Source organism: Harpia harpyja, chromosome 4 (assembly GCF_026419915.1).
Source record: "Harpia harpyja isolate bHarHar1 chromosome 4, bHarHar1 primary haplotype, whole genome shotgun sequence".
Lineage (NCBI taxonomy): Eukaryota > Metazoa > Chordata > Aves > Accipitriformes > Accipitridae > Harpia > Harpia harpyja.
Window position 1 is genome coordinate 58,785,724 of NC_068943.1, and position 12,247 is coordinate 58,797,970.

General features: G+C 43.8%; 1 protein-coding gene across 1 annotated transcript in view; it reads right to left on the reverse strand.

The window, feature by feature from the left end:
• Nucleotides 1–666: 666 nt before the first annotated feature.
• The window catches only part of SLC1A4 (solute carrier family 1 member 4), a 37,413-nt gene continuing 25,832 nt past the window's right edge, over nucleotides 667–12,247 (reverse strand). Inside the window, exon 8 of the mRNA XM_052784191.1 lies at nucleotides 667–10,870. Coding sequence (XP_052640151.1) covers nucleotides 10,636–10,870 — 235 coding nt within the window. The 3' untranslated portion in view covers nucleotides 667–10,635. The remainder of the gene's footprint in view (nucleotides 10,871–12,247) is intronic.

The following is a 12,247-nucleotide window of genomic DNA, read 5'->3' on the forward strand; positions in this document are numbered from 1 at the left end:
TTTGTTATGTTCTGCATTGTGCATCTCAGGATAAAATCTACCCTACAGAGGTGTAGGAGCTTTTAATGGAAAAGTTTGATAGCAAACCCAGGCCCTCAATTCTGGAACTAGCACACTGCTGAGACTGAACGCATGTGTCAAATGCAAAATTACCCTGAATTTACCAGTCTGGTTGCCTACTGCAAAGGATTTGCTAGATGATTTCTCCCACTCCTCAATCCTCCTCCAGGGAATAAAGTCTGTTTGCTTGGCAGAATAGGCAGCAGGTCTGTCTGTCAGCCCTTCTACTCCACGATGTCACACATCAATAAAAAACACCTACTAATCTGGGCCCTCCCAAAGCCCCTTTAGAGCCGACTACCTGTGCAGAGGGCTTGGAGAAATTCTACCCTGTGTAGGCTTGCCCTGGGCTCCAGGAGAAGGGGTTAAATGGAGTGATATGCTGATAATAAGTGACAAAGTGACTGGCAAAGGGCATGGTCTGGGAAAGTGGACCTGAATACCAAGTTACACAGTTCTCATTCAGGGGCATTTCCAAAGGAGTCACAGAGAGTTTGCTTGGGAGACAGGGCCCCAGAACCTGGTCCAGCAAGACGCCCAGTTGCCTATGCAAGGTTGATCCAGCTAAAAGGCTAGGTATTCTCAAAACAAAGATGGAAACGTGAATTCTATTTGGGGTGATTTTTATTTCAGATTGAGAAGCTACACAAAGAGAGAACAAATATACATTTCCATGAGAGAAGGGAAAAAGAGAGAGAGCATCCTATTGTGTCACCCTCCTAATACAACAAACTATCTCAACCTGAGCCACAGGACTGTTTTCTCCCCAGGCAGGCAGGGAGAGTTTTTACGCCGAAGGGTACACAACACAACAAACACCTGTAATAGCTACCCCAGGGTCACACACCCCCAGACACAGCAATATGGTCTTTTTTTGCATATGTGCATGTACATCTGTTCTTAGTAGATAACAAAAAGGCTGATACAGAGTCACATGGATCAAACCCATAGCTTTAAAAGAGGAACAGTTACAGATGTTCACGAGGATCAACACAACCACATGGCACAAGTACTTACTTAACAGAGTGGTTACTCTAAGCACTAGGTTTTATCTGAAGGCAGATACCTTTGTATCGGTGATACTGGATTGTACTGGAGCAGATGGCAGTGAATTTCAGAGTTCATCTGTCTGTCATTTTATTAAAGTAATTAATCAAATGGCTTAGCATATAAAAATACAAGAATCCTCCCTCCTAATTAGAGCAATTTGTGCTCATGTAGAAGTAAAAGCACACATGCGCATACACACATCAGAGGCAGGATTGCTGACAGAGACCTTACAGGATAAAGAAAAGAAACTCACTTTCCTTGTCCCACACCAGGAGATCATGTTCTCCCTCCTGTCTCCAGGGATAATGGAGTCTCTCACCTTTGGTGCATAGTTATATTCAAAAGCCAAACAGCAACTTGGAATTTGTCCTGAAGGGAAGCAGGACAAGGCACCTTTAAGGATAATAAGGCAGATTGCATACCTCTGCTACAGAAGGAGACACCTTGTGTCTTAGGGGTGGTCCTGCTGTCCCTGAATCTAAAGGGATTAATCAAAATCTAATCAGTATCTTCACCCTCATAAAGCGTGAGTGAGTCAGTCTCAGTTTGCTATAACCAAGAAGCAATTCAGGAAAAAAGGCTCATCTCCCATTAGCAGAGGTATGCTCAGCTATTAGTAGTGCTGTGCATGGTCTCCATCCCATACAGCATGTGCTTTGTGGATGACCTTACAAAAGTGTAGCCAGGGTAGTAACAGAAAAAGTCTAAATAAGACTATATTTTTAAAAGATTGGAATATTCAGGGATGGCAAACACATTACCTCCACACTAGACATTACAGGGAAGTGATGTCAACAGAGCATCTATTGTGGGGCAGAGCAGGGAGGCAGCCAGGGCTGGGCTAGCTTGGTCACAATTATTTGACTTAAGTGTAAAATGTCGTTAAGGTATTGCCTTAATGAAGAAGGGTTTTCTTCAGCCCAGCCCCTCCTCCAAAGTTGAAGCTACATCTTCATCCCCTCATAACAGAATGTAAGACAGTCTGTGTCCTCACATGGGACTAGAATATCTTTAAGTTTAATCTATGTACCGTAGGAGCCTGGTCCTGATGGGGTCTGGGGAGACTCCAAGGACCACAGCATACTCTGCAAGAGAGATACAGAGAAGGAAAACCGATCAAAAAATTAGGAAGCTTCTCCATCAACACTGACCATCTAGAAAACACATTTTTCTTGTGGGAGGCACCATGTCATAAGAATACTGTGAGCACGTAAAATGCCTCTAGTTATAGCCAACAATTTTTAAAAATCTTCCGTTACTGCTGCTTTAATGAACATGATCGTCTTAAGAGGACCAGACCAAACCCCTATGCTGCTAAGGAGGTATCATCTCCATTAGAAGTCCACAGGCCACTGAAAGCTCAGGAAATTACATTAATACACACCACTGAAGGCCCTAGCCTGTCCATTTTGTGGCATTCTTTCTGGTTCTTAAAAAAGCTACAATCCAAACCAGTTAATATCTGGAGTATTTTTAATAGTTAAGTACAATTCTTTCTGTGGGAATGTAATCCAGGGGGATTCAGGCATGTGTAAACAGTTTCCTTCAGAGAAGATTTCCCCTGGTAATTTCTTTCTGCAACATGTAACTGCAATTAACTTAAGTTGCACTGACATGCCATATGCAGTTTAGCTCCGGTTACTTAACTACATGCTTGCAAAGCAAGGGTATTACTTTCTCAGTGTTGTTACCAGAAGGAGCAAACGAAAGCTATCCTAAGGAACATCTAAATACCAAATTTCTTGGTCTCTGTGGCTTAAAACCACACCATTAACTTCACATTACAACAGGGTTGACTCAAAATTTATTTCCTCACACTGGTCCCTGTCGGTAGGCCTGCTTGCCTTGCAAACAGCATCTGTGGCCTTGAGAAAGACAAGTATAAATGTTTCTTGAGCAGGACTTCAAGTAAGAGCAGTTGGCCTGCTGGAATGTCCACAGTCCTCACCTCCTGCTGGCAGTGAGATGAATGGTTAAATCCAAATGAGATTTCATAGCTCTTGAGGATATATCTGCTGACACTCAGATAGAATTTAGTAAGTAACCATACCATGAACTCTTGAATGAAAGAGATTTCCTTTTTCCTTTTCTATTAAAAAAATCCATCCTAGAGGGAAGATAACTTTCCTACATCTACACTTTTCCCCTTCCATTCCTCCAAAAAGAGAAGTGATCATCCTGCAGTAACATACTATTACTACTATGGTATCAATACTCAAATATATTTATAAACCCCCAGATGATAATTTTTTTAGTGAAGTGATAGTTGTTAGCTAACAATGAACTCGGCTTCAGGATTCGAGATCTGCTCCTAGCCTGCTTGGCAACTCGTTGCGTGACTCGAGAAAGCATTCTTTCACCTTTTTCTGCATGCATTCACTTCTGCAGCTGTGAAATGGTGCCTGCTGGTCACAAATGTCTGTAAAGACCCCATGCGGAGAATGAATACTGTGTTAACATTAACTCCCCAAGCCGGTGCTTAGATGTCAAGACAGAGAGCTACAGAAGCCAAATAAGGCTCTTGATCACTTCTTGTCAGACTTAAAATATTCAGTGGCAACTGTCTCAACGTGTTGCCCAATGTCTGGAAAAAGTTTCAGATCATTTGTCATACCCTTTTCCCTCCTCCCTGAAACTGAAGCAGCAAATGAACATGGCTTTCATCAATATGCTCGCATAGATAACAAGGTCTTCTTTGTCCTCAGAGAATAATGGCTACCATGCATTTATCTGAGGAGCGTTTGTCCTAGCTATCCTGCAAGGAGGAATGTGGGTCAATCCCTGATCCAGAACTGTACTGTTATTTCTCTGTGGTCATGGTTAGCAGCCAGAAGCAGCTTATCAGAGCTCCATGCTGGCACACTGCATGCTTCATTGTTGCTCAGTGACGACGGGCTTCAGAAACATCAGCACTTGGCGTCTGCCTCTCCCTGCAAATCCTGGCCAGTCAGCGGGCAGGGATTTGCATCAGTCTCTGCCACATGCTGGACAAATGCCTGCAGTCTTTTGATGCTATCTGTATCAAAACACCAAGGAAAAGATACTTCCTTCAGGTCTTAGCTTCTTTATCCACTTGCTTACCCTGTCTTCTGTGATGCTCCCCCTGCAACCCTCTGGCTCTTCCTTCTTTTTCTCCACCTTTTTCACCCATACTGCCAACAAGACAACTTGTTCTTTTAGCTGAAAAGCTCCTTCTTCCATTGCAATGAGACAGAAACTAACCTGTCAAGACTCCTAGTTTAGACGTTGAATCCATGGTGAAGTCTGTTCATTTACCTGAACCTAAGCTTTCATGGCATGCCAGGTGGACACGGAAGAAGGCAGATGTAACAGTGCACTGTGTCTCCCTTGACTAAATCACATCCACTTTTTGAAATGCAACTCACACTGGCACTAGCTCCCCCGCTTCCCCTGAGTTAGTCCAGCAAATGCATATGCTGGATCTCCTTTCCATCACACAGTCATTCATACTCTAGAACAATGCAACTCTGACTTCATGATGCACACTTTAACTATTTGATTCCTTTCAGATTTTTGAAAAGTTCATTATTACTTAAGATTTAATGCTCTATGTCTTAAGAGTGCTTTCCAAACACTGTGACTTACTATCCTCCACACTATTGCCTGTGAGAGACTGGTAAGTATCTGTAAACTTAATTTACAGAAAAGAAAGCACAGGCAGAGGATTTATGTGACCTGCCTAATTTGGTGCTGTTCATCAGTCATTACAGGCAGGTCTGTGAGTCCATCACAGTGAGTGATTATGAGCTGCCACTTGACTTGACTGAAAGAGGAACTGCCTAAATGCCTCAGTTTTTATTATTCCTGCTGTAAAATACGGAGGAAGCACAGGAGAATAAGTCTAAGAATGGTGACACTATGTCATGTGCATCTCTGGCACTGGCCACAGCAAATGCCCAGGGAAGAGTATAGGAACAGAGCAAGCACATACTGCCCTCATACTGTCCCCTCAACCTCTCACCACCTCCAGCTCAGGGCATTGCCTCTACACGCAGTAACAGGGCTGCCCAGAAAAGACAAAGCAGAAGTTGTTTCACCAACTCATTTGGTACTTTGGTTGACTCCACATTTCTGTTATATCCGAAGCACATGGTCCTGTTTGTAACATCCCTGCAGGGGAAGACCTGGGTTTGGCCCTAGTCTGTTCTCAACACAAAAAACACCCTGACTGCAAGAGACATCCCCAGAAGGGTTTAAAGTCCTTTGCAATTACTGAATCTTGTAGTGCAATTACCAACACACCAGCCGAGATAAAGCTCAGTTACTGGGAATAATGGGTCTTTACTGAAAATATCCTAATAGCAGCCAAGTGCTAGCATCCTTCATCGCTCACTACAGCTTTTCAGGCATCCATAGCCACATCTCACAGCATGGAATAAGCACCTTTCTCAGGATGACAGACAGATAATGCTCCGCACACTCAGAGCAACTCTTTAAATTACTGTCTCACAAACCTCTGGTGAGTTAAGGACATGAGCAAGGCAGAATGCAAACTACTTTCCCAGGGACCAGCTGGAGCCCTCAAAACTTTGTCCACTCTCCCATTTATACCTGAGCCACTGATACATAAAAACAGCACAGGGCATTCCAGGAAATGGGGTGAGATCAGGCAGTGACGGATAAAGCATGGAGTGGAAAGCCAATCCTGGAGAAGAAGAAATAGAACATGGTCCAAAACAGTCAAAGAAACTTCACTGAAAAAAGAGAAGGTAAAAGTGGAAGAATAAATGGCATCAGAGACAAAACACGGTTGCATATGCCAAAGGCTTGCAGACTCTTCTCTTCCATATTCCCATATCTTTCTCCCAAAAAGCAATCGCGGTACTAGAAGGTAGGACGTGAGCTATTTGTAGCCTGGTTTCTTAAGAAGAGAATTTGTACCTTCAAAAAAAGACTAAAACCAAAAAGAAAAACAGTGTTTTCTAGATAGAATTTATTTCCTCTTGAGAGAAAAAGCAACTGACTAAAGGTTTCCAGTTTACAGTCATGTTGGGAGAACATAAACATATGTCCACTCAAGAAACACTGGAGTTAAGTACTACACCAGCAGCAGATTCATGGAGTGCCTGGGTGAGAGCAGAGCAGGTACTACCAGCTGCACCTGCACTGCTGCTGAGCACCTTCTCAGCTCACAGCCTCTTGGAGTGAGGCTGCACAGGGACTTGAAATAGGAAGCTCCCAGTGTAACACATTGCACTGAAGGTCAAGGACAGCATCTAAAATGCACATCCTCCAACAGCCCTTTCATTTTTCTCCCAGTAGCCTTACCTGAAGACCTTGACCACTTGAAGCAAATGGCAAGTCTTCTATCTCATCGTGCTTTCGATCAGGATTCACGTTGTTAAAAGGGCAGTTGTTGGAATGTGCCAAATTTTTTACAGTCTGAGAGAGCGTAATATTGGATCTTTTACATTTGTACCTTAAGAAAAAAAATCTGAATCCAGGTGGAAAGCCCTAGAAGATGCGGCATGGCCATCGTGAGGAATGGGAACATCACGGAAAAACAAGAAATGTCATTTCTGACACAGATGATAGAGAAAAGATGAAGAAGATGTTCTGACAAGCAGTAGTTACCCAGCATTCCTGCTTCTATGGAAAACTCTGGGATCCCTCTTGCTGTGCATGAACAACAAAAGAACTGGCACCTTTGTAAGTCTAAAGTAGGGCTTCTGTAAGATTACAGATTTCTGGCAGGTTAAGACCCGAATACTCATGGTTCATATAAACCCTATGGCACCTGTTTCCAGGAGAGGGAGTGTTAGATTTCCTTGGTTAAATTCCTGCTACGAGAATGATTTGACCACCTTAAATTTGACTGCTCTAACAAGCTTTATATGGGACTAGACATTCACATTGATGCAAAATGTGGCAATCCACTAGTGGGGACTGGGAGAGGAGTTCTTTAGCAAAGACTCTGAGCTTCCGCATTGCTATTGGAAAATAGTAAGAAGACTCTGAGGTATTGGCTTTAATTTACCATTTCCTGGAGGGAAGGGATGCCATCCACAGGGACCTTGACAGGCTTGAGAGGTGGGCTGAACTTCATGAAGTTCAACAAGGCCAAGTGCAAGGTCCTGCACGTAGGTCAGGGCAATCCCAAGCACAAATACAGGCTGGGCGATGAGTGGATTGAGAGCAGGCCTGAGGAGAAGGACTTGGGGGAATTAGTGGATGAAAAACTGAACATGAGCCAGCAATGGGCACTCGCAGCCCAGAAAGCCAGTCGCATTCTGGGCTGCATCAAAAGAAGTGTGACCAGCGTCGAGGGAGGTGTTTCTGCCCCTCTACTCCACTCTCATGAGACCCCACCTAGGGTACTGCATTCAGCTCTGGGGCCCCCAACATAAGAAAGACATGGACCTGCTCCAGCGGGTCCAGAGGGGGGCCATGAAGATGATCAGGGGGCTGGAGCACCTCTCCTATGAAGACAGGCTGAGAGAGTTGGGGCTGTTCAGCCTGGAGAAGAGAAGGCTCTGGGGAGACTTTATAGCAGCCTTCCAGCACTTAAAGGGGGCCTACAGGAAAGTTTGGGGCAATGCTTTAACAGGGAGTGTAGTGATAGGTCAAGTGGTAACAGTTTTAAACTGAAAGAGGGTAGATTTAGATTAGGTATTAGGAAGGAATTCTTTACTGTGAGGGTGGTGAGGCACTGGAACAGGTTGCCCAGAGAGGTTGTGGATGCCCCATCCCTGGAAGTGTTCAAGGCCAGGTTGGATGGGGCTTTGAGCAACCTGATCTAGTGGAAGGTGTCCCTGCCCATGGCAGGGGGGTTAGAACTAGATGATCTTTAAGGTGCCTTCCAACCCAAACCATTCTATGATTCTATGATTTCCTGGGATCTACTGTCAGAAAGAATGTGCCACAGCCTATGGCACACTGCTACAAGGACAGGGTGCATTCAAGCTGCAGCACCACAGGGAAGAAAGATCAATACAATGGCAAGGTGCTGCCTGCAAGGAAGCCCAGCCTTTGGACTTGCCCAGGTGAGAACTTTTACCTGTGGTTGCTGTGATGGTTCATGGGAATTGTCATTTGAATGCTGCCTGCTCTCATGTCCTGATCCCAGCTGCATGTGTCATGGTGAAGAAGAGCACCAGGGGGGCCAAATGTCTGATGGAGGATAAAATGCAACTACAGAACCCAGCCCACAGGGAACAGTCATGATTTTCAGCTTCCTTGAGACATCCATATAACTGCTTCAAAATCAAAGTATTTGGGGTTCTGGTGCATTCAGATTTTCCAAAGAAATACTTACACTTGTTTAAAAAAAGAAAAAAGGTTTTGTTGAGAACCATTTTTTCAAACCTCTAACATTTTTCAAAACACCTCTTATTTGTTGACTTTCATTGTCAGCTACAAAGTGCGCTTTTGGCTTCCTGAGTTGAAAGGAGTTGGGATGATTCTAATGGGAGGAAACGCAAAGTTTCAGTGGGTCTTGATCTGCTAAAAATGAAGTAATAAATACAGGGCAAAGGATGTCCCTAGAGAATTGTGTTTGTCTCCTTCCATTTTGAAGACAAGCCAAGGAATGACCAAATTTTGTGGACATGGTTATAAATAAACTGGTTAAAAAGAAACTCCACCTGCAGTTTCTCAGTGGGCTGACTAATGCTTTCCTACTTTGATTGTTTGCATAGCTCTGCTGCACACGGTTAAACAGCCAGTAATGACGCACTCACTGTGTTTTCCCTCAGAGGTAGCCACATCTCATTCTGAGCGCTTTTTGCAAAACTCATTGTGTCCCTTCACCAGGAAGGATGCTTTGCAAATGAAGGCTGCTGCTGCTATGAAATTGGAGCTGCCTCTTCCTAGTGCCGTGAACATACACATCAGCAACTGGATATCTTTCCAAGATAGCTTCCTCTGAAGCAAGAGAGGAGAAAGAAAAAGGGAGACTTAGCATTACTTTATATCAAAGCTAAGTGTAAATATATATTGCTGAATTAAAAGTGTGGAGACTGACCATATGCAATCATCTTGCTAAAGTAGCCAAGGGAAAACGTCACAAGTCCAGGCAAATCTTGGCATATGCACAGCCATAATTTTGTAATTATTTGCTGTCCAAAAAGCCAAGATAAGTCAACAGGATCTTTGCAATGAGTTTGCCGGACTTTGTTCAGGTTTGGGGTGCAAATTCAGGAAGTATGTTGTAAAGGAAGAAAGGTAGAGTCAGAATCCAGAAGCATTTGGCTCAGCCTCAAGCAAAGGTTACCATCTGCCAGTAAGCATTACCCAGGCCCAGCACCACCCAGAATTACTAAATGTAAGCTGCTGCCAGAAGGACGTTTATAGTAGGACCAAACTCCTAGCAGGAACAGGTATGCAGCTGTCCCAACACACAGAGATCACTGAACTACACAGGGTTATAAACTCAACTCTTCTCTTCCCCTTTCAAACCAACACTCAGACTTGCCTGCCGTCAGTTCCCACATGATGTGTGTTCAGATTTTTTCCTCCCCTGTTCAATTTTGCTGGAAGAGAGATATGACTTAACTTGTTTGGACTGACCCATTAAATAAACATGAGCAGGACATGGCGTGCTAGCAAAGGAGCATGCGTGTTTTCATGAAGGGAACTGACTTCTTGATTTCTTGATGTTGTCACAGGCAAGCCTCTTTCAGATGTATTTATGCTGGAACAGACTCTACATTTTTTTCAGCCCCAAAGGGATTACTTTAACAAAATTTGTGTTTCCTCTGGATTTTTCCTTAACAGCTTGGTTAGAGGAAAGAAGAAAACCAGTCCTTGATCTGCACAAAGATCTTCTATGTTTGGTCCCAAAGTTTGGGAGTTACTCACCAAAAGGTAGGAAAGCTGCTATGAGCTGCAGTGTAGTGGGGGAATGGAACAAGGGGTGGACCCCTAAAATCTATTAATTCAGATATGAAACAAAAAATAAAAAAAAAAAAGAAAAAGCTAGTTTTCAGGATATATTTAACATTTGTAAGGGATCAGAGAACAGGAGAGGAAGGGGAGTGGGAGAAAAATGTTGCTTCATATTGTGTCTGTAATTGTCGGTAAGCGTTTCCAGGACAGAAACTAAATTTAAGCAACATTTTCACCCACTCTGGAGTTTCTAGACTGCATGTCCATTTGAACGGCAGCACAACAAGCTTACTAATTTTTCCCTACAATACGCACATACTGGGTTTGTCTACTTCCTCATCTCCAACCCATATGAACCTTTACTAACAGAAGTCCTGTTAAACCAGAAGTCTCAATGGCATTGTTTTCACATACATGTATATGTGTGTGCACGTGCAACACATAAGCATGTATATATATGAATTATTAAAATGCTACTATAAAGCGAGTGTTCTTTCTCAACACCCCTTCTCTGCCCACTCCACCTCCCTCCCCTGCCCCAGGCCAGCGTATTTCAAAACAGACTGGAACGGAAAACTTTCAAGAGCCATCCAGCCCTTGTTAGCACTGCAAACGTCTAGGTGCGTTAACAAGTCCCCGGTCCACCTCTAGGACGTGTGTTGATGAATGGACTCTAGTTCACAGTACTGATTCCTTGGATTCAGGATCTGCTGTACTGGTTGTGTTGGAAACCTGGTTTTTGTGGGTTACCAAAGGTGATGTTTCCCCTTCAGACTTGCTGTTAGCAACTGCTTCTACTTTGACTTCCTTCAGCTCCTGCTCTTTGTCTTTCTTTTCTTTTTCATTCAGGTAATTAAGGATGCCCGCTCCTAGGGCATCCCCTTCCACATTCACAACTGTGGTGGTTCGGTCCCTGGTTAAGATAAGAAACAAAAAACAAAGCAGCAGGCTTTTAGCTTAAGAGAGTTACAATACAATAAGGGGAGCTGATTCACCCCTGCTGATCCACTAACATCAGTGGAGCTAGACAAGGGAGATGTTATTACCATAGATATTTTCCACAGAATTATCATCACCATTTCAGAACTAAAAATGTGCACTGCAGCTGGTTTAAGGTCAGCCCAACCATTACTATTGACTGGTTCTGGTCTCTCAGTGGGGTGCAGCAATGGTACTACTCTTTCTCAGGCATCCTTCTTTTCCCAGCCCACCTCCATCCTCTTCCCCTTCCCCAGGCCAGCATTTTTCAAATGCGAGTTCTGAGCTCTTTTTAACTATAGAGACTCATATCTTAACCCAAACACCTACTTAAGGGGTCCTTCCAAAAGCAGGCAGAGTGACTGTGCTCTCTGGATTTTTTGCTAGTAGCACCCGTCCTAACCTTTGGTCCTACAGCACAAAACTACTGTGTCCAAGGGTCTAATGGAGATTTATGGGTCATAAAGAAGAACTTCTTCACATGCCTTTTAAGACTTCTGTTAGTCATTCTGCAGCCTAACTTCAACATGTGCTCAACTTGTCACTGTGGTTCTCTCTGGTAATTAAACGGCTGGCATTAAAACAAGACACGGGACTCTTCCCTCCTTCCTTCCCCCTTTTGTTACCACAAGGCTGAATTCCTTGATTAGAACAACAGTGTTGACCACAGAGGGATGCTACATATTTTGAAATGAAGACAGCCAGCACGACACAGGCTGAGGCCAGCCCAGAGTGAAAGGAAAGGCAAGCTTTTCACACTTGCCTCCAAGCACTTGCAAGTACAGCTTGTGGAACACACAGCTACTACTGTAATACCTTAGGAAGATGGGATACAAAGGGCTAGCCACTGCTTTGCCTGTCTCTCCTGTCCTTTGGAGGTGGATGGTCCCCAAGAGGTGACAGCAAGAAAGAGTTTGATGGCCCTAATGAAGCCACAGGAATAAGATTATGCTCCACAGACACATGTGGTGTGGGAAGGGAAGGAAATAATACAGCTGCCTTCTTCCCCAGCCTCCAGAATTCAAGACTGCCCTTGGGCATCCTAATTTCCACATCTGCTGTGGAAGTACACCATCTATACAGAGAGGCTGGTATTTCCAAAAAGCAATGCAGGGGGATTATGTACAGTCTAAACCAGGAAATGCCCAGAAACCCATCAACTGGAAAAGAAACCCAATGGAATTCAGATCGCTTGACCCATACTGACCAGTGATTTCAGCCCACTACCCAGCTTCAACCAGATGGCTTGAAAGCAGATTATACTTTTAAATTATCAGATCATGCTTACTTCACTAGCATTTAAACTCTAAGC